Raw genomic sequence first — 18,958 nt, 5'->3', positions numbered from 1 at the left:
AGATCTGGAAGACATTGTGCGTTGGTGTTTCAGGAGTGCCAGAACCATGCTGTCTGCAGGAGGTTGTTAAGTCCTGTATTTTTCTAAACACGTCTGATTTGTACAATGACATTTTCTTTCCTTCCCCAGAGGGGTCTCCCAGCTATGAGCCTTGATATCCTGACCCAGTTCCCCTCTGCCCCTGTGCCCAACCTGCCCGGGCTGGCGCTGGTGATGCCCGGAGTCATGCAGCAGCAGCAGCATCAGCAGCAGCCCATGCTGTCCATGCCCCCTGTGCCCCAGCCAGCCGTGTCCATGCCTCTCTCCACAGCGCAGCCTGTCCTGGGTGTGAACCTCCCCGTGCAGGCAGGGGCCCTGAGCACACAGGTGTCCCCTGGCTTCATGCCTTCATTCCCCTCCAACACCCAGGTACACAGCATGGAACTGAAAACTGGATTTTATTGAGCACCTGTATATGCACTTGATTAATCTTCCGTGCCCCATCTCCCCGCTTAAACGCTCTGTAGGGATGGAAATCAGACTCCTATTGCATAGCAGTTTCACCCATTCCAGGTTTTACTATGAGCTTGGTCAGCCACAGTGATAACAAGCTCAGGTGTGTCTTCTTGTAAACCCAAGAATGGATCAAACTGCTGTGCAATGGGAGTCTAATTTCCATCCCAGCACACACACACACGTGTTTGTTTATAGCGTTGATGAGGACTTTGCTTCAACTCCCGTGTAGTGTAGATTTACTGTTGTGAAGTAAGGTGGGGTTGTCACAATAATGAAGTTCGGTGGGTTTCCTGATTTTATTTTATTTTGCCCTTAATGCAGGACCAGATGTTGTATGCGACTTCCTCTTCGTTCCATCATGCACTCTACAGATTAGTTTCTGTAAAACTTTAGTTTGAATTCTCTTTTAACTGGAAGTTCCTGTTCTAAGACCGGTATAACTGTGTGCTTGTCGCCCCAGGCATCCGAACCTGACGACGATGATTTCCAGGACTTTCAGGAGGCTCCCAAGGCTGGCTCTGCCAATGATTCCTTCACCGATTTCCAAGGGGAGTCGAGCGGAGCCTTCCCCATAGCGGCACGCACTCAGCCGCAGAACAGGTACGGGGGACAGGGGTCCAAACGCAGCTCGCTTCTGTATATATTTAGTAGGAGCAGTGGGTCCTTGAACAGTACTGGCATTTAAAAACTCTACCTGGGTACATTTCCAAGTGCTTTTGAGATTAATATCTCAAGTTTCCATTGTCTCAGTAATGAGAAGCTTGGGAGAGAGAGTCGTTGCTTTAATTCTCTGCAGTTGTCAGTCCCCGTCCTCCTCCTCCTCCTCCTCCTCCCTATAATTACAAGTGCAAGTCTATTATCAGAGTCAATGAGCCTTTTAAATTGACAAAGATAAGCCTACTATTTGTTATTCATTTAACCCATAAAGAAAGCCCATCACCCTTAGACCTGCAGCTAAAGAAGCAATTATTTTAAGAAAATTAGAAAATAGAATTGAATCAGCTGAAGAATTGATGCAGTGACTCGATCAGAAATCCTCGAGAGGAAATATTAAAAGAGAATTCATCCTGGCCTTATCATCTTCTAAAATGGGATTTGAATGAAAGAAGCTGGATTGTTTTTTTTCCCTATTTATCCACAGAGCAAGGATTGCGCTTGCAGCCCGAGCTGGATTTGAAAGCTGAAGAAAGTAGTGCATTGACCCACTGTGTGACTCAGCCCTTAACAAAACATTTGCACTATTGCACGACCTGTCCATACTGGACCCTGATCAGCAAGTGCGTATTTGAACCAATATATAATTCAATAAGCTTGTTACAATCTCTCCCTTGCAGCGCCCTAGCATTGCTGACTCCGATATCTGGATCATCCACACCGGCCTCTTCTGATAAGTATGCTGTGTTCAAGCAGCTGTCTGTGGAGAGACCTGGGGAAACGGCCGTCCCTGTTCCAGGTAAGAGTCATTATTCATGAAGAGATCACTTTAGGGGTGAGAAAGAGCATCCCATACTAATCTCTATACAATGTAAATCTTTCTTTCATAAGCCAGGCATCAAAAGCAATATGTTTTATTTCTGTAGTCCTTCTGTTTATCGCTTTAATAAAATTCTGGTGCGTTTTATCATCCTTTGGGCAAACCTGGACCCAGTCACTCGCTCCAGTAACATATGGTGTCAGATGCCTGGGCGATATTCTTTCCACTGTCCTCCTCGGTTTTGGACTGCAGTGTCTTATGCATGCTGGTAAATCATGGCATTCATGCTTACAGCACCCAAGCTGTATAATCACTGGGGTGAGTGACTGGTCCACCTTGCCCTTTGATGTCATACTTATGTGGCACCCTGTATATGACGGGCAGTCTTTGTAAATTGCAAGCTTAACTTGGTTCTCAGTCAGTGCAGTCTCTCTGACTCCTGTTCCTCTCTTCTCTTCTTACACAGATTATGGTGATAAATACAGTGTTTTCAGAGCGCTGGAACAGCCCCCCGATATCAAACCTATAGGTAAGTTAAGGGACTGCGTCTTCCACAATGTCATATGTATTTAAAGTCATGCTTCTTAGAACACTGCGATGTATGGAGATTCCAACTTGGAACACGAAAGACAATGACTGATAATGGAACTGAATGGTCACATGGTCTCAACCAAAGCTGTGGCAATTTAGAATGATGATGAAATTTAATAAAGGCCTTAGAGGTATATTGCATCTTCGGCCTTTAACTAGAATATAGTAAATACAAAATCATTTTCGTGCTGACTTTTCTTAACCCCTTTCATCAGAACAGTTTCCGAATGGGGAAGCTTTCAGGACACCAGTAAGTTCCAGTTGCTGTGGGGTTCTGTAGTTACCTGTTGGTTCTTAATGCAGCATCCCCTTTCAAGCCTGGCTTCATTGTGTGTGTGTGTGTGTGTGTGTGTGTGTGCTTCACTATCCTTTCCACCAAGAGGAGTTCTGCTATTCTTTGCAGTTGTAATTATGAGAGTGATTTGCAGTTGAAGTGGCTACAGTATTAACATGCACAACAAAATTACATTTGTGATTAATGTATGTACATGTATAGTGATTTATGATGGGATTGTCTCAGCCCAGCCGAGTAAGCAATGTCTGTAAAGCTCTAGCAAACTGAAGACCTGTTCCTGTAGTTTTGATACAGACGATGGGTATTTGAGAGAGGATTATTCAGGGATGAAAATAAGACTCGTGTTGCATGGCCGTTTCACCCATTCCGTGTTTAAACACAAGCTTGACAGTGTATAGGTAGCAAGATCAGGTGTGTCTCTTATTAAACTCATAAACAGGAATGGATCAAACTGCTATGCAGTGGTCGTATTTCCATCCCTTACTGCTTGATTTGTACTGCTGCATGTGTTTGCTACTCCTGTGTGTGGTGCAGTTATAAGGAGTGGCTTGTGAAGGTCATCTGATTTATTTTGCTGCTGATCAGGAGGTTGCGCACAGGAGCCCTCTTTTCATCTCCCTAACAGCAAGGGGGCTGGTGGTTAGCTGAGGATTTAGGGATGTTGCATTTACACTGTACGTTTCATAGTCCTTATATTTGAGCCCCTTTTTGATTTGTTGCATTAATGCCCTGCGTGCGTGTTTTCTTTGTGTCTTCGCAGGGGAGGGATTTGCAGACTTCAAGTCCGCTGGAGGTGATGATGGCTTCACAGACTTTAAAACAGCCGACAGCATATCCCCACTAGACCCCCCGGAGCAAGCCAAGATCTTCCAGCAAACCTTCCCTCCTCCTTTCCTCCAAACGCAGCCTCTACAACAACAACCACAACCACACAACTCAACGGCAACTCTTCCTCCATCCAAACCCTCCCTGAACATGGCAGATTTGGACCTCTTTTCCTCTCTGGGAGGCCCTGCTGCCAGCACCACTGCTGAGACTAAGCCTCTGTCGTTCCCAGCCCCCTCGACTCTTGCCTCCAGCCTCCCCCCTTCCTCGGGGGCAGGCAGGAAAGCTCTCGGCGGGGCAGATGATTTTGGTGACTTCGCCCTCTTCGGCTCCTCTTCTTTGGGGGTCAGCGCGCCAAGCGCCGGGGCCGCCCACGTCCAGGACGACTTCGCAGACTTCATGGCCTTCGGGAGCGCGTCTTCATCCGGAGTGCCAGAGCAGAAGACGGCAGAGGAGAAACCAAGCGAAAATAACTCCAGTGTGGGAGAGACCCCCCTGCAGCAGCAGCAGCAGCAGAAATCCTCTGACAAATACGACATTTTCAAAAGGCTCTCCTTGGAAGGCTCCACGACGCCCTTGGGCTTCGAGGACGCCAAGGAGAGCCTCTCTGCAGGCCTTGCTTCTGCTTCATCGGTGGTCAAAGGAGACCCGGACGACTTTGCAGACTTTCAGTCTTCTTCCAGGTTCTCGTCAGCCCTGGGTTCCTCTGAGAAGAGCCTGGTGGACAAGGTGGCCGCCTTCAAGCAGGCCAAGGAGGACTCGGCCTCGGTCAAGTCTCTGGACCTCCCGTCCATCGGGGGCAGCAGCGCGGGGAAGGAGGACTCGGAAGACGCCCTCTCCGTCCAGCTGGACATGAAGCTGTCTGACCTTGGAGGGGATCTCCAGCACGTCCTGTCGGACAGCTCTCTCGACCTGCCAGTGGTCAGCGGGCATCAGCCCCCCGCAGCAGGTGAGGAACTGGTTCGATTGCTCTGGTAGAAAAAACAAAAGCGACAGGTTTGTTTTTGCGGTGTTGGTCGTTATTTTGTTACAAAGCGTTTTGTTTATTATTAGTGTTGCACACTACACCCCCCTCCCCCACAGCACACCCTTTGCAGTCGTATCTGAGATGACTTCAGAATGGTTTTAAAATGTGTGGTTTTTATTTTATCAAGGGAAGAATTCAGTATTGCCTTCATTATTCAATTAAACAAAACCGCCTCCCAAGATCAACCTTTTTGCAGACTCAGTTGAGAGAATTATCTATGTATGTATATATGTATGTATTTATTATTATTTAAGGTTTTGATTATGTATGTGTTTTTAGTTGTATGCCTATCGCTGACCCCAGGCTATTCTGACCCATGTTAGCATATCACTGTACTCATTAACTGGTGGAGTAGAAATGCTTTCAACATATAAACTGTGATAGCTAGAGGCCACCAGATGTCGCTCTTGTTCCATGTAGGAAGGGACCAGCACAAAAATGTCTTATCGGTAATTAAGCCAAATGTTTTTCGCTTGGGAAGGGGGGGCGGGGGGGTCTGAGGATATCTAGTTAATATTGTTGTTGATCCCCAGACACTACCGCAATGGCCAAAAGTTTTGCTTCACCCTGGAATGATCTCATTTTGCTTCATAGAGTCAAATGAAACCTGCTGAATAATGTTACGTTAACATAGTAAATTACACACCGGCTTTGTAGTCTTCCGTATACTTTAACGAAAAAACAAATCTTGACGTGTTACTCCATTAGAAGTAATCAAAAGGTTACAATTGGAAGTGGTGACGAGTAGATCTTTTAATTTTGTATATATCGTATATATTTTAATTTTGTATTTGAAACAACATCTCCGTCCTAAAACCTTTGGCCATAGCTGAACATTGAAATTCCTATCGTTTGAATTGATTTGTAAACCCGAGTGAAGAAGCAGAAGATACTGCAGGACTCCTGTGTTTCCAGAGCTGGTTTTGCAAGCAACAATTCTGCTTTGTTTGTGGAAAGGGGGCTGGAATAGAGCGGCGTCATTATAAGCCAGGGAGCATCCTAACACTGTAGTCGAATCAGTCGTTCATTTAGTTTGATATGTTTTACATTCGTTTCACAGTAACACTAAGATAACTCAGCGATACGCTACAGCCCGTGCATGACTGCGCTTGAGCTCCTTGTCACAAAGCTGTTTTGTGAATTTGAGAGTAAAGTACAAAATCATATCCGAAGCTTGAGCCTGTGTGCTTCAGTGCTTCAGCTGTTTAAAAAGGACGGTCTGAGAGATTTATTTATTAGTATTAGGACAGTGTCAAACAAAAGTATTAGCGTATTCAGTATTAAAGTTATTGATGACCAGTTGCTTACAATACAGTGTTTCATATTGTGTCAAAACTTTATATTTTAATTTAAATTTAACCCTTTTTCTTAACCGTTTATTTTTATTTATTTATTTATTTTCCATTTTTTAAATCCCGATTTGCCAGCCTCCCAACGATTCCCTTTTTGAAATCGGAAGGGGAAACGTTATCTTAACCGTCTTTAACTCTGAGACCCCCGCCCCCTGTTAAAGTATTGTACTGTGTAGCTTACATGAAGTCTTTCTGGTAACCCTCGGATGGTGTGGGCGTGTGCCACACTGTCACAAGCACAAGGGTTGAGATGCCAGTGCAGGTGCACAGAGAGGGACACGGTGCTCTTGTAACTCTTACTGTGTCATTTTAAAGAGGCAGTATCTACCTTGTTGGCTCTGACGGGCAGACCTGGGCTCTCATACAATTATAATGACAGCAGAATTGTGTGCTGAGGTTACAGTTACAATGCTGATTTGTTTGATTACAGTTATGCTGCAGTAATTATAATTACAATTACACTAAGATTACATAAACAGCTCCCTGCATTAACATGTTTACTCTGTTTATTCAAAATAACCAGCAATAATAATCACAGCTACAAATACACAAGTATAATCTAGAACTTTTATTCAAACAAATCACTAAAAGTGAAAATGCAAGAATGATGATCGAATGACGAGTAAATGTGTAATTGAACTCTAATCGATGAATTATGGTACAATTACACAGGTGTGCCTGGGTTCAATTACATTGTAACTGCGACTAATTCTGAATTGAAAGATCTGCATCTTTTTATAATTTCATGCGACCCCTTCACGCTGTTGGCATATATAATAAAAAAAAACCTTTGTTTCATTACAGCACGTGGACATTTGTGAAATTGACATGAAAAGCTATTCATTATTTTTTTAAAAAAGAAAAGGTACTGTCTCTTTAAATCCTGCCTTGATGCTTTTTCTTCGCTGCTGTAACTGAACCTGTGTTCCAGTTCTAGAACTGCTTTAGAATGTGTTCTTTCTGTCTGCTTTGTGTGTTTAACCCTTGGCGCACCAGAATAGCAGAACAATCTATCCTGTATTCCAGCTCTGAATGTCTTTCAGTAGCATGAAAGCTCTCTACACTCCTAGTCTTGGTGGTGGTAGAGTATGTTGTGCTAGATTTGAAACCCGCATTCACTTGGACGCAGCAGTGCACTGATGATGGCCTGATTTTATTTTATTTTTTTAAATGGGGTCTGATCACAGGATAAAGCTGATCCACATATGAAAATATAACCCGGTCCTTCTCCCAGATATAGATCACATTTACCCTGCGATCACCCTTAACTGAAGAAATGTACTTCACTCGATATGGGAATTAAAAGTGAATTCATAATTCAATCCGCATTACTGCAGCTTGAGACCAGAATTAAATATCTTGGGTCTTCATTAATCTAGACTTGCAGTAAGTAATGAATCTTGTGCTCACTCCCCACAGCATGTTAATTGGTCCTTTTGACTGGTTATGTAGCCTTTTAAAGGCTTGCTGGACATTGCCTCTATAGAATCTGCCTTTGCCAGCGCTGCATGTCCTGTAGCTGCTCACTCTTATTCATTTTAATGTTATTTATCAAGTGCTGCAAAGGGTTAACTCATACAGTACCTGGGCTTAACAAATCTGGAACCACAATGTCTGTATCATTTTAAATGTCTTATACCCAGCTGTTTCTGCTTGTGTTTGTTTTTCTAACACTATAACTGTGTCTTCTAATGGTACTGCTGGTTTATAATTCTGAGTGACCTGTGCCTTCTGGTTTCTGCTTCTGAGTTTTCTCTTTTTTGCAGATTTTTTTTTTTTTTTGCATGCCCTTGTATACTTTTTAAAACAAAGGTGTTTGTTTAGATAATCTCTCCTGTAATGATACAGTATTTTGTCACTCTCGCTCTTTCTCTGGGCTCTTTGTTCTCCTAATAAATCTATATCTTTGCATAGCTGAAGCGCGTAACGGTGTGTTGATTTCTCCTTGTTTCTGCCTTTACTTTATAAGTAACACTAAAGAATAGCAGGTGCCGTGTCCTTTTTGTACGACCCTCTTGTCAATTTCACAAATGGCCTGTGTGTGCGAGCGTGTTGGTTTGTGTGTATGCGTGTGCGTGTATACGTGGCATACCCACTGTGGTTCTCAGTTAGATTCCTCAATGGGCAGATTTTAGTTTGAAATAGTTTATTACAATACACAGTGATCCTCCACTCCCCTTTAATTGCTATAATCATCTTTCGGCGCTAAAGTCGCTGCTAATCTACTGTATAGATTTGACGTCCGAACTGATCTTTGCCAATTCTACAATTTATCCCTTCCCCCCCCCCCCCCCCCCCCCAAAAAAAAACATTTCAGTGCACCCAAAGCTGCAGTTCCATCTACTGGTGGTGACATGATAAACCAAGAAATGCAGTATGCATTTAGGAGCCCTTTAAAATCATAGAAGTATTAGATCACATTTAACCCTTTGTTGCATTGCATTCGCTGTACTGTGTAATCAATTGAGTGGTCCAGACTGCATTAAGTGTTGATATTATATATATTTTTTTTTATGTAAATCATCTAATTTTATACTTTGGCAGGATAGTGGCTAGACTGTGAGTAGGTAATGTAAGGGGGCTGCCCTAACCTGGAGAGAGGAGACAGGTTTGAAATGTGGGAGGGTGGGGAGTAGAAAGGGCCAGGGCTTGTATTGACTGAGTGGGAGCAAGCTTTCACTCCCACGCAGACGCCCGTCTGCCGTCTGCGCTGCACACTAAACCTGCTTTCTGATTTCTGTGTGTCTTTCAGTAACTGACATGTCATCTCATCTCCCAAACTAACTAGATAATAATACCCTCCTTTTAAAAAGCTTGAATTTTTTTTTTTTTTTTTTTTTGCCAAACTGATTTAATATTCACAAGGCAGCTGTTTTCTCCCTGTGAAATGGCAGAGTATTTAAAGTGTATTGTAATGCAAATCTGGCTGAAGCTCTGCAGGCAGCCCCAGAATCTGTGTTTGTCTCACTCCAGCAGGGAAGGCTAAATGAAGCTGCAGCTGTTTGTTCTCTCCTCTCTCTCCCTCTCCCTCTCCCTCTCCCTCCCTGGAGGACTTGCCCTGTTTTTAGCAGATTTTAAAGAGAGTGGCATGCCAGCTTCCCACTGCTCACTTTGAAGAAAGGCATTATATAAACAAAATTCCATGTGGATCTTTAAGAGCGTGCCAGTTGTTGTGATTGTGGTTTTTGTGAATGTCCACTTGCAGGTAAACGAGACTCTGCTAAACCCCTGACCAGGTTCAATACAGCGTAGATGATATTTCCACTGCGCTTCCATCCTAGCGTAAGACATTAGATAGTGGTTTCATGTTGTGCATACCTGCTTTTTTACAAAGCTTGCTGGCAGAGTGGGGGGCTGGAGTGGTGGTGTGTTTTTTTTTTTTTGCTAGCAGTAGACCTTTACCCTGAAATACATTAAATTCTGCTGAAAATGCAGTCTTTACCCTTATGCTGTCTTAAGGGCCTCTTGAAAATCTGATTTGTCATTTTCAAACACAATAAATCAATATAAAAGAGGTTAAGAGAAATGCAAAGAATTGCAGAATAGACAAACCAGACATGTATTCATTAACGCTACACTGTTGAATAATTACAAACTTATAGGGGAGTGTTTCCTAGAAACTTGATCCAGTGCTTCATACACTTTGATTTTTTTTTTTGAAAGGTGGGAGGATCATATAGATAGAGGTGTGAAATAAAACCAGCTTGTGAAGGTCTCAATTTTTTTTTTTTTTGTACCAATACAATGGAAATTGGTAAGTGTTTTCTTTGTGCTGTAGATCTACCACACTGCAACATGTACAACACAGAAACCCTATACAGCAGGTCATAGCACCCAAAATAAGTTTCAATGCTGAGCGTAGAGGCTCCCTCGCTTGTGCAGTTCATCCTCATGACGGGGTCCTGTAATCATCTCATTAGAAGGGTCTCGCCTTTTATTGCTTTTGCAGAGGTGGACGACTTCAAGTTTGACCCCTTCGGTACCTTCAGCGCTGGCGACTCTGCAGTGAGCAGCCTTGCGAGCTTCGATTGGTCAGAACGGGAGGAGCCGGCGACCAATCAGAGCAAGAAACCTCAGCCCAGCTTCTTCACCTCGGAGGGCAGCCATGCATCCGCCACCTCTGTCCTGCAGAAGAAAGAGACTTCCTTCGGCAGCGCGGAGAACGTCGCCGTGACAACCAGCGGCAAGGTGAGCGCCTTCACGAGAGAGGAGACGTCGAGCGCCAGCACTGCGGAGGGGCAGTTTGACACCTTCGCGGATTTCGGGACAAAGGGCCAGGGTGAGGAGGAGGAGGAGGAAGAGGATGATGATTTTGGGGATTTCGCCAGCACAGTCTCTGAGAAGTCCGACACAGCCCCCGTCTCTGGAGACCTGGGCTCGGACACCACCCAGCCGGACGACTTCGGAGCCTCCCAAGCGGACAAGCCCAAGTTTGGCAAGTTTGACTTCCTCATGGCCAGCTCCCAGGCCAAAGTGAAGTCCAGCGAGGAGATGATCAGGAGCGAGCTGGCCACTTTCGACCTTTCAGTGCAAGGTGAGTGGGGCTGTTCTATTGTGTAACTAATGCATGCTCATTCCTTTAGGCTGATCTTAGAGGTCAGCTGACAATTCAGAGTCATGCATCTGGGCTGTTCTGGAAGAATAGTTATTATTAATTTAATTTAATTAATTAATTAATTAATTAATTAATTAATTAATTAATAAAGCTTGCACAGTGATGCAGTTTTCCACCTTTTTAAAAACCTGTTTCAAAGTATATTTAGTTTTAAGTAAACTGTGAGCAGGTATGTATTTTTTTTAGATTGAATATGCAGTTCCAGTGTTCACTCCTGGATTTATTTATATAAACACTGCCTCACTGTTTGCAGACTGTTCATAATCGTGGCTGAGAGGGGAAAGCATGTGCTGAACCAGATCCTGAGAGTAATTTATGTGAATTAAGGGAATTGGTGTGAACTCAATTCTCCTGAAAATGCATTGCTTCCATTGGATGGGAAAGCTATTTCTGTTTAATCAATGAATAAATAAATGATCATACAGATTTATAATTTTGATGGGAGGGAGAGAGACAGAGCAAAAACACACACGGCTACTGAGCTGTACGGTGTGCGGGTGTAAAAGACGCTCCGGCGTCTGGCTTTACCGCACTGTGGTCTGTCTGTCTGTAGAGTGCTTTGAAAGCCGTGTGGGTGGACGCTGATGTATAAATACAGATGCAAGTTCTCCAGTCTTGATGCGTCTTTCCTCTCAGGGTCTCACAAAAGGAGTCTAAGCCTGGGGGACAAAGAGATCAGCCACTCCACTCCATCCCCAGCCCCGGAGCAGCCCTTCAGAGACAAGTCCAACACGCTGAGCGAGAAACCAGCCCTGCCAGTCATCAGAGACAAATACAAGGACCTGACCGGGGAGGTGGAGGTGAGCAACCGGCTTCCCTTTAACACGTTCTAGAACTGCTTCAAACCAGAAGGGTGCAAATCATGGCAGTGTGCGCGCGAATGGTTCTGCTCGTTTTGATCTGTTCAAGGCCAGTGGGTGTTTTGGGGGAACGCTTCGTTATATCGATCTGCGGTCGTCCGTGCTTCACTCCCTCTGACCCTTGTGAAGGTGTGCTTGTCTCCCGCTTCTATAGAAACACGCATCCATGCAGGAATACATGTGAAACCAGTATGTGGGCTGCAAGCTCACTCCCTTTACAAGCTGGATCGCTTGTTAACCGTATCTGTAGGCATGCGGTACCACAGTGCCACCTATTGACTGAATCTAGACCGTGCTGCTCTGAGGATTGCATGAGCGTACAGCCCCATCCTGACCTTTCCCATCTGGCTATTCTCTCCCCCCCCAAAAAAAAAATCAGTAGCCCCAAAACAGGGCGGACATTATAATATAATATAATTTCCTTTTCTTGCAGGAGAGCGAACGCTATGCATATGAATGGCAGAGGTGTTTGGAAAGTGCTCTGCAGGTCAGTGAATGTGTATTTGTGCATCCTGCAATGATTTTAAAAATGATTATTATTGATCGAATAATCTCGGTAAGGTATTTTTTTTTGTTCAGCTTTCTTTTCTCTTGGTAACGAAAGCCTGTTGATATGAAGCAGCAGACAGTATGTTGCTACACTGTACTCGGAGCCCCTTATTCAAGCACTCTCCGAATACAGTCTCCATTATTCAGCTTGGGCTTGAAGCCATGCTGTGCCATACTGATCTTTTTAAATCTTTTTGATTGCAGCTTGGCAAATTTTCCAGCAGACGCTGCATTTTAAAGTACCTGCATTTTAAAACAGAATGATTTTCCATAATTCGGAAGAGCTCATTCTCCTGCACCCCCCATTTTGTTTTCCATTGTGTAATAGACGTGTGCTGACGTTATTCAGGTAGAACACATTTGCACTAAAGAACACTGGGATGGTCACAAGTGAATGGGCGTGTATCTTCCTGTAGGTCATTAATAAAGCCAATGACACCCTGAATGGGATCAGCAGCTCTTCTGTTTGCACTGAAGTCATCCAGTCCGCCCAAGGAATGGAGTACCTCTTGGGTAAGAGATCTTGCTTTTACAGCATTTTAATATACAGCATATGGGATGATCTAAACCCAGTTTCGCTTTTGTTTTTAGTCTCTGCATAAATTGGGTCTTGATGCAGTGTTGGTCCTAAATTACTCTGTAAAATAACTTGATCTCTTTATTAAATCACACTGACGACTGGTTTTACAAACCCCAGTTCCAACTAATCTTGGAGCTAAGCAGTGTTAATTTTATGTACAATAATCCAAGATTTAGAGCTAATCAGGGTCTGTGTAGCTAAGCCCAGGCCTAGTGCTCATCCTGATTTGTGAACCCGGCCGTCTAAGATGTAACGTGGGTGGAGTCTGATGGTTTTTCCTCTGCGCAGGAGTGGTGGAGGTGTACAGAGTAGTGAGGCGCGTTGAGCTGGGGATCAAAGCGACGGCCGTGTGCAGCGACAAACTACAGCAGCTCCTGAAGGACATCAACCGCGTGTGGCACAACCTGATTGGGTTCATGTCCCTCGCAAACCTGTCGGTGAGTCCCCTGTAATCAAACCCCTCCCTCTGTGTATAAAACTGTAGGAAACTGAGCACGTTTGGGCTAGTGTGCTTTGAAGATATTTATTCAGGAAAAATGGGTGCATTATTTTTGGCCGACCAGCCATTTGTTCCAATAAGACAAATCCGTAATTCCTAACTCTGCCTGCTGCCTGTCAATGACAAACGCAAAGAATACATCTTGTTGTTTTTGACAGCAGCAACAACAATGCAGTTAGATGGCAAACTGACTGAACAGCCTGCATTGTTAAAGCAGTTTGAGGCTGTGATGTTCAAGGGGATGGGTTGGCGCGGCTCCTTCGATTCACAGTTTCCCGTCCCTTGTTTTTTTCAGCCTGACGAGAGCTCCCTGGACTTCTCCTCTTGTATACTGCGCCATGGGATCAAGAACGCCAAGGAGTTGGCCTGCGGAGTCTGCTTGCTCAGCGTGGACTCCAGGAGCAAGGTACAGAAAACAAAAACTCTGCTCTCGATTCTCCTCCTGCCTTTCAGAACCTTCATTTAACTTGGACGCTTTTTAAAGGTCATGTTTTGTATAACTACAGCAACCCGATACATAACTGAAAACTGAACTTGTAAAGTGGCTTCAAAAGATTTACATTTTTTTTTTTTTTACTTACTAAGGCAACGAATAGCTTCACGATGAGATGAGAGCTGTGGAGGCAGATCAGTAAAGGTGTTTGTTTGAGTCCTGTAAGAAATGGTTTCTAACCCTTTGCTGTTCTTTTGCTTTGTAGACGTCAGGTTTGCCATTGTTTACCTTGGTCTTAAACGCTTTGCAGAAGGAAGACAAAGCTAAGGAACGACCCCCTAAAAATGTATGAAGCTGTCAACAGCACCTAATGACCCTCACGCTTTCACTTTCCCCTAATCAATACTGGCAATGGGGCAGGGCCTCGTTTTCCTGATCAGAAAGGAGCACAAAAATGATGCGTGTGTGGTTCCTGTGCAGTAGTAGTGTGCTTGCAACTTCACACATGCAACGCACAGTGTTTCCCTGTAATCCACTTCTATTTTGGTATCTATAGATATCTTACAAAATACACAAGTCCAAAAGCCTGGTCTTCAGAACCCCACACACATGGCATTTCTGTGCTCTTTTTTTAAAGGTGACGTCCTGTTGGTGTTGGGGCTGGGAATTTGTCCAGTGCACAATCAGTGAAGCAGCTCAATAGGCAATTCTAGCCCAATAAATACAAAATAAAAAGCCAAGACAAAAAGACGCCAATCCGTTCCTAATGAAATCAGTCATTGATTTAGATAGTGCTTCAGCAGGGCTGTACCATGTAGCGCAGGTGGTGTGGAATTGCAGCCTGACTTAGCGCTCTGATACTCACTTGAATAGCTTATCAAGCTGAGGGCTGGACGTGTACATGTGTTTTATGCATAAACCCGTAGCGGATAATGCGAGAAGGATTGGAGACTCAACATTCCGCTGTTTAACGGTGTGTATTCATAGGAGATGATGTAAGAATCATTTCTAATGTTCCGAAAGTGGTTCTGCTGCCCCATTTCAGAACCACTTGATTCTCGTGGTGTTCCAGTCTTCTTGATCTGTTAATAATTCACTTGTTCAGTGTTGAGCTGCTTCAACCAATCCCGAGAGGCTTCTAAAATTTGGGTGTCCTTAAAATAAATCTATAATCACATCTTGCTGTTTCCACTCTTATGCAATCAAACACTCTCTCCCACTCTCCCCCTCTCCACGTCTCTCTTTCTGTTTTAATAGTCACATCTTATTGTACCAGCCTTTTGAAGAAAGCAAACTGGAAAATGGCCCTGCTTGTCAATTAGTGTTAGTTACATATCTGCCTTGAGCCTTGAGCCATGAGCACAGAAACATGTGGTGTTTGCAACATGTCCTGCAGCCAGCAACAACAACTGAAGACCAGCTAGGCACTGCGTGTTTGCGAGCGTAAGCAATAACACACGAGACGGCCAGTATTCAATACAGTGACTGTACTACAGAGGCAGCAATAACTCCGATTGTGGGCCAGATACTCAGATCTATTCTGAGTATCCCATTACAATATTTAGAACAGAGAAAATAAATAGCTGCTGTAGGGCAAAAATCCTTTGTAGACAAACTTGGATGAGAAAAATGATATCTGACCCATGGCCTATGCTGTTTTATTACTTTACTGTTCCTGGTCAGCCCATCAGGATTCCCGGAGCTGGATGGCTGATTTGTAATAGTGTCTTCAGACTGACCTTTTTTCTTATCAGTCATTTACTTTAACAAGATCTTCAGCTCTGTGATTTTTTTACACCTGGTGTTCCTTCGCTGGAACACAGACTCTTTTGAAGGGTAAATTGCATGCAATCACTGAGATGAAAACCTCTTTCTCTTGTGCTTTCTCTCCATTATCCTTCCCTCACGGTGAGATGCAAGCCTTGGCAGATTATTTCTCTGATCAGAAGAGGAACGAATGGAGTAGTTCAAGGATGTGGGTGAAGACCCATCCACAAAACCAACCCCCTCCCTTAAAACAAGAATGGGATGATCCCTGGACTCCTACAGTCCCACATTCTTCCCTACTCAGAATATAAAGAATAATTCACAGCCTGCCCACTTCATAAGTACTTGCCAGAGCTCTGTATGGAATGATTCATTCTGCTTACCATTTTTTTTGCATTCTAATTTTTTTCCCCCTCTGTAGGAGATCATGAGTCATGAGTCAGTTACGTAATACATGTCTGAGAAATTCTTTAATGCCACACCGAGGAAGTGCTATGCAGATGCAGACTAGTGCTTTCGAAAAGTTATCTATCTAGAACAGACAGGACCAAAATAAAATACTGGTCCTCCCTGAGGTTCAACGTGCTTGATCCCAGATTACCTGCTGCAGAACACACCAGCTGGTCTCGGTGCTACTAATCTGCAGCCTCTCTGCCTCTGCGCGTGTCAGTCACTTCCCAGCACGGGTGAAAAGTCTCCCTTGTTTCCTAAATTGATGCTGAAAGACCCTGTAGAAGAGGGACTAACCCAAAATCTGGTAACTGGAGCAATCTGTGTGCTGTCAGTGGTGCTGTGACGTGCAGGAATAAACGTTTCTCTCAACAGCCCCAGAAGAATTTCTAAGCCAGTAGGTCTAGGGGGAAGATATCAGGTTTGCAAGTTTAATGTTTGAATTTAGAAAAAGTGCTGATGATTTCCACTTTCTCCATAAATTTAAAACATTTATCTGGTCTTGACAAGTTTGGTGGATTAGACCTGAATTCACCCCGGTAAAGGAATTTTAAACACGGTAAATGATTTCTAACATATTTTTACCCCCCCCCCCCCCCCCCCCCCCCCCCCCCAGGCTTTCAGCTCGGAAACGGACAGCTTCAAGTTGATGTACGGGGGTCACCAGTATCACGCCAGCTGTGCCAATTTCTGGATTAACTGCGTGGAGCCCAAACCGCCAGGCCTCATCCTGCCTGACCTGCTCTGAGCTGCTGCTGCCATGGCAACCAGCAGAGCTCCTAGACAGAGGCCTGTGGAGAGCCAAACCACAAGGCTGTGGACGTGAAGTCTCCATCGAGCGCTCAGACCAACTGCTTTCCATTAACCTCCCAGAGCTTGTGTTTTAGGACTTCATTACAGAAGCTGGGAATTGGAGCAAAGTGCTTTTTTATATAGGCTCTTTTTTCCTTTTCTGTTGTCGTCCCACCTGCCCTCTCATTATCCACTGCCTAGGCCAGTGTACTCAAGTGTTGTGTTTTTTTTGTTTTGTTTTTTGGCTACGGGCACATTTGTGATTTGTGTTATTCCTCGTAAGGTCGAGGGTATGATCATTTCTCTAATTTGCTACTTATTCCAAAATAAGAATTTAAAAGGACATTATCCCTTTCAGTCCTGAATTTTGTCGAGCTGAAGAATGCAAAATGAAGTTGTGTAATTAAAATATTGTGTATACATGAGCACGGGACAAAATGTTTTTTTTTTCCATCTATTTCTACACTAACTCGGACCTAGGAGTCCCATGAGGTTCCAGCGTCATTTCCCAGGGCTTATGTTAACGTACTGGGACCTTGAGGTCCTGCCAGGATTGAAAGGGTTAAAGTACAGGTTTATCCAATGCCACAAAAGCAGAGCTTGAGAACACAGTAATAGATTGTAATGAGTGTTATTCCCCTACCGACTGAAGGATGGAAATAGGACTCCCATTGCATAGCAGTTTGATCCATTCCCTGGTTTTACTGTGAGTTTAATAAGACACCGCCTGAGCTTTGTTACCTGTACATACTGTGGCTAATCAAGCTTCTAGTAAAACCTGGAGTGGGTGAAACTGCTGTGCAATAGGAATCAGAAACTAGCCTTGAAACTAGAGCATCAGATTTTGATCATTTTTTATTTTTGTTGTTGAAGTAAACTGCAAAATCTTTCTACTCTCCTTTTGAATTGTGTTTAAAGTTTAATACGGTCAAAATAGTCTTGGGAGGAAAAGTGACTTAATTGACTTTTGGTAAATATTGGATGAAAGACAAGAATGTAAATGCCTCCAAGAAGCTTTTCAGTAGGTGTATTTAAGCAGCTGTAACACAATGAGGGATTATTAACTTCATTTATTGTGGCTTTGTTGATACCAAATCTAATCTCAGCCCCACAAACCAAAAAAAAAAAAAAAAAAGAAATATTCTAATATACTGAACTGATTTATCAAAGAATATGTGGTGTTGTGTTAATTGATTGACCTTTATGTGAAATCTTATGTTATAATTCCACACTTATGTTTTTTCCAGATTTAAGATCTGGCTATCTCTAAATGCAGTGCCGTATTTATTTATTTCTTGTGTGTGAAAACTGTGAACTGGAATAGGATAAGGGACATTCTGTTGTAATGTTTAGACTGTTCTCAGAAGAGAAGTAGTTTCTGTGTGCGTATATAATGTGATTTTGTGTGGAGGGCTGCTGTTATCCCTGGTGCAGTATCATCAACCTTCTTTTTGGTGCATTCTGTGTTATTTGTACACTAAACTGTGTTGCTTTTACAAAGTCTTTCTCCTGCCCTGAAGTTCAAACTTTGCTGTCATTTAACATTGTCCCAGTTACATTCATATCTGTGGGGGTTTTGGCGTACCTGCGCACCCCTAATTCTCAACGCTTTCATCCCTGATATTACACACAAACCTATAGCCCTTATTTGTGTACTGTATGCCTAGTTTCTGTACATCACCATATACTCGTATCTACTGCTAGATCTGTGTGCACTGTTCCACATTTCTGTTTATCAGCAGGGTTGGGAAAACTAATAAACTGGTTTTGGAATGAAAGCCTTGGAAGTCTCGGACATTGCTTTGTGACGGAGTCTGCAGTTGCCGGTCCAGTTACTCATGTAATCAACCTACTCTTGCATGAACACGTCTGAATTATCGCTGTTAAGATGACATGCATGATGATGCTTTTCATGCACAGTTTGTGAAGTGCATTGCAACACGAGGCCTTGTGATGACAGTAACAGGGCTGTCGTTCTGCTCTCAGCAGTGTATCCCTGTGCAGCTGTGAATGTCTGTGCTGTCTTGTAGTTCAGTGCCAGCTGCTAATTGAAGCGGTTCCTTGGCTAGGGTTCTGTCGCTGTAGCAGTGCTGTAGTTTAGATTCAGGCACAGATCCAATGACTTTTGCTCAAACCTTTTTTTTTTTTAATTTTAAAGCTGATGCGACAAACCATGACTTTTTCTTGAATTGGAAAACTCTGTGTAGGAGTTCATGATACGTTTCTGTGTCTGTAATGCCACACAGAGGATGCACTATGCAGATGCAGGCTTTCGAAAAGTTACCTATCTAGAAGAGACAAGACCAAAAGAAAATACTGGTCCTCCCTGAGGTTCAACGCGCTTGATCCCAGAT

General features: G+C 43.6%; 1 protein-coding gene across 7 annotated transcripts in view; it reads left to right on the top strand.

The window, feature by feature from the left end:
- The window catches only part of LOC117430840 (synergin gamma-like), a 31,566-nt gene extending 13,184 nt beyond the window's left edge, over nt 1–18,382 (top strand). For 5 of the 7 annotated variants that reach the window (XM_058997901.1, XM_058997905.1, XM_058997904.1 and 2 more), the window contains 13 exons: nt 130–408; nt 956–1,095; nt 1,830–1,948; nt 2,436–2,498; nt 3,616–4,629; nt 10,009–10,593; nt 11,311–11,474; nt 11,968–12,021; nt 12,500–12,596; nt 12,952–13,100; nt 13,458–13,568; nt 13,861–13,941; nt 16,429–18,382. In XM_058997901.1, coding sequence (XP_058853884.1) covers nt 130–408; nt 956–1,095; nt 1,830–1,948; nt 2,436–2,498; nt 3,616–4,629; nt 10,009–10,593; nt 11,311–11,474; nt 11,968–12,021; nt 12,500–12,596; nt 12,952–13,100; nt 13,458–13,568; nt 13,861–13,941; nt 16,429–16,560 — 2,988 coding nt within the window. In that variant the 3' untranslated portion in view covers nt 16,561–18,382. The remainder of the gene's footprint in view (nt 1–129; nt 409–955; nt 1,096–1,829; nt 1,949–2,435; nt 2,499–3,615; nt 4,630–10,008; nt 10,594–11,310; nt 11,475–11,967; nt 12,022–12,499; nt 12,597–12,951; nt 13,101–13,457; nt 13,569–13,860; nt 13,942–16,428) is intronic. The other 2 variants (XM_058997906.1, XM_058997902.1) reach the window with 1 other exon arrangement.
- Nucleotides 18,383–18,958: the final 576 nt, after the last annotated feature.

The sequence above is a fragment of the Acipenser ruthenus genome, chromosome 24, assembly GCF_902713425.1.
Source record: "Acipenser ruthenus chromosome 24, fAciRut3.2 maternal haplotype, whole genome shotgun sequence".
NCBI classification, from domain to species: Eukaryota; Metazoa; Chordata; class Actinopteri; order Acipenseriformes; family Acipenseridae; genus Acipenser; species Acipenser ruthenus.
This window is presented reverse-complemented; position numbering and strand designations above follow the sequence as displayed.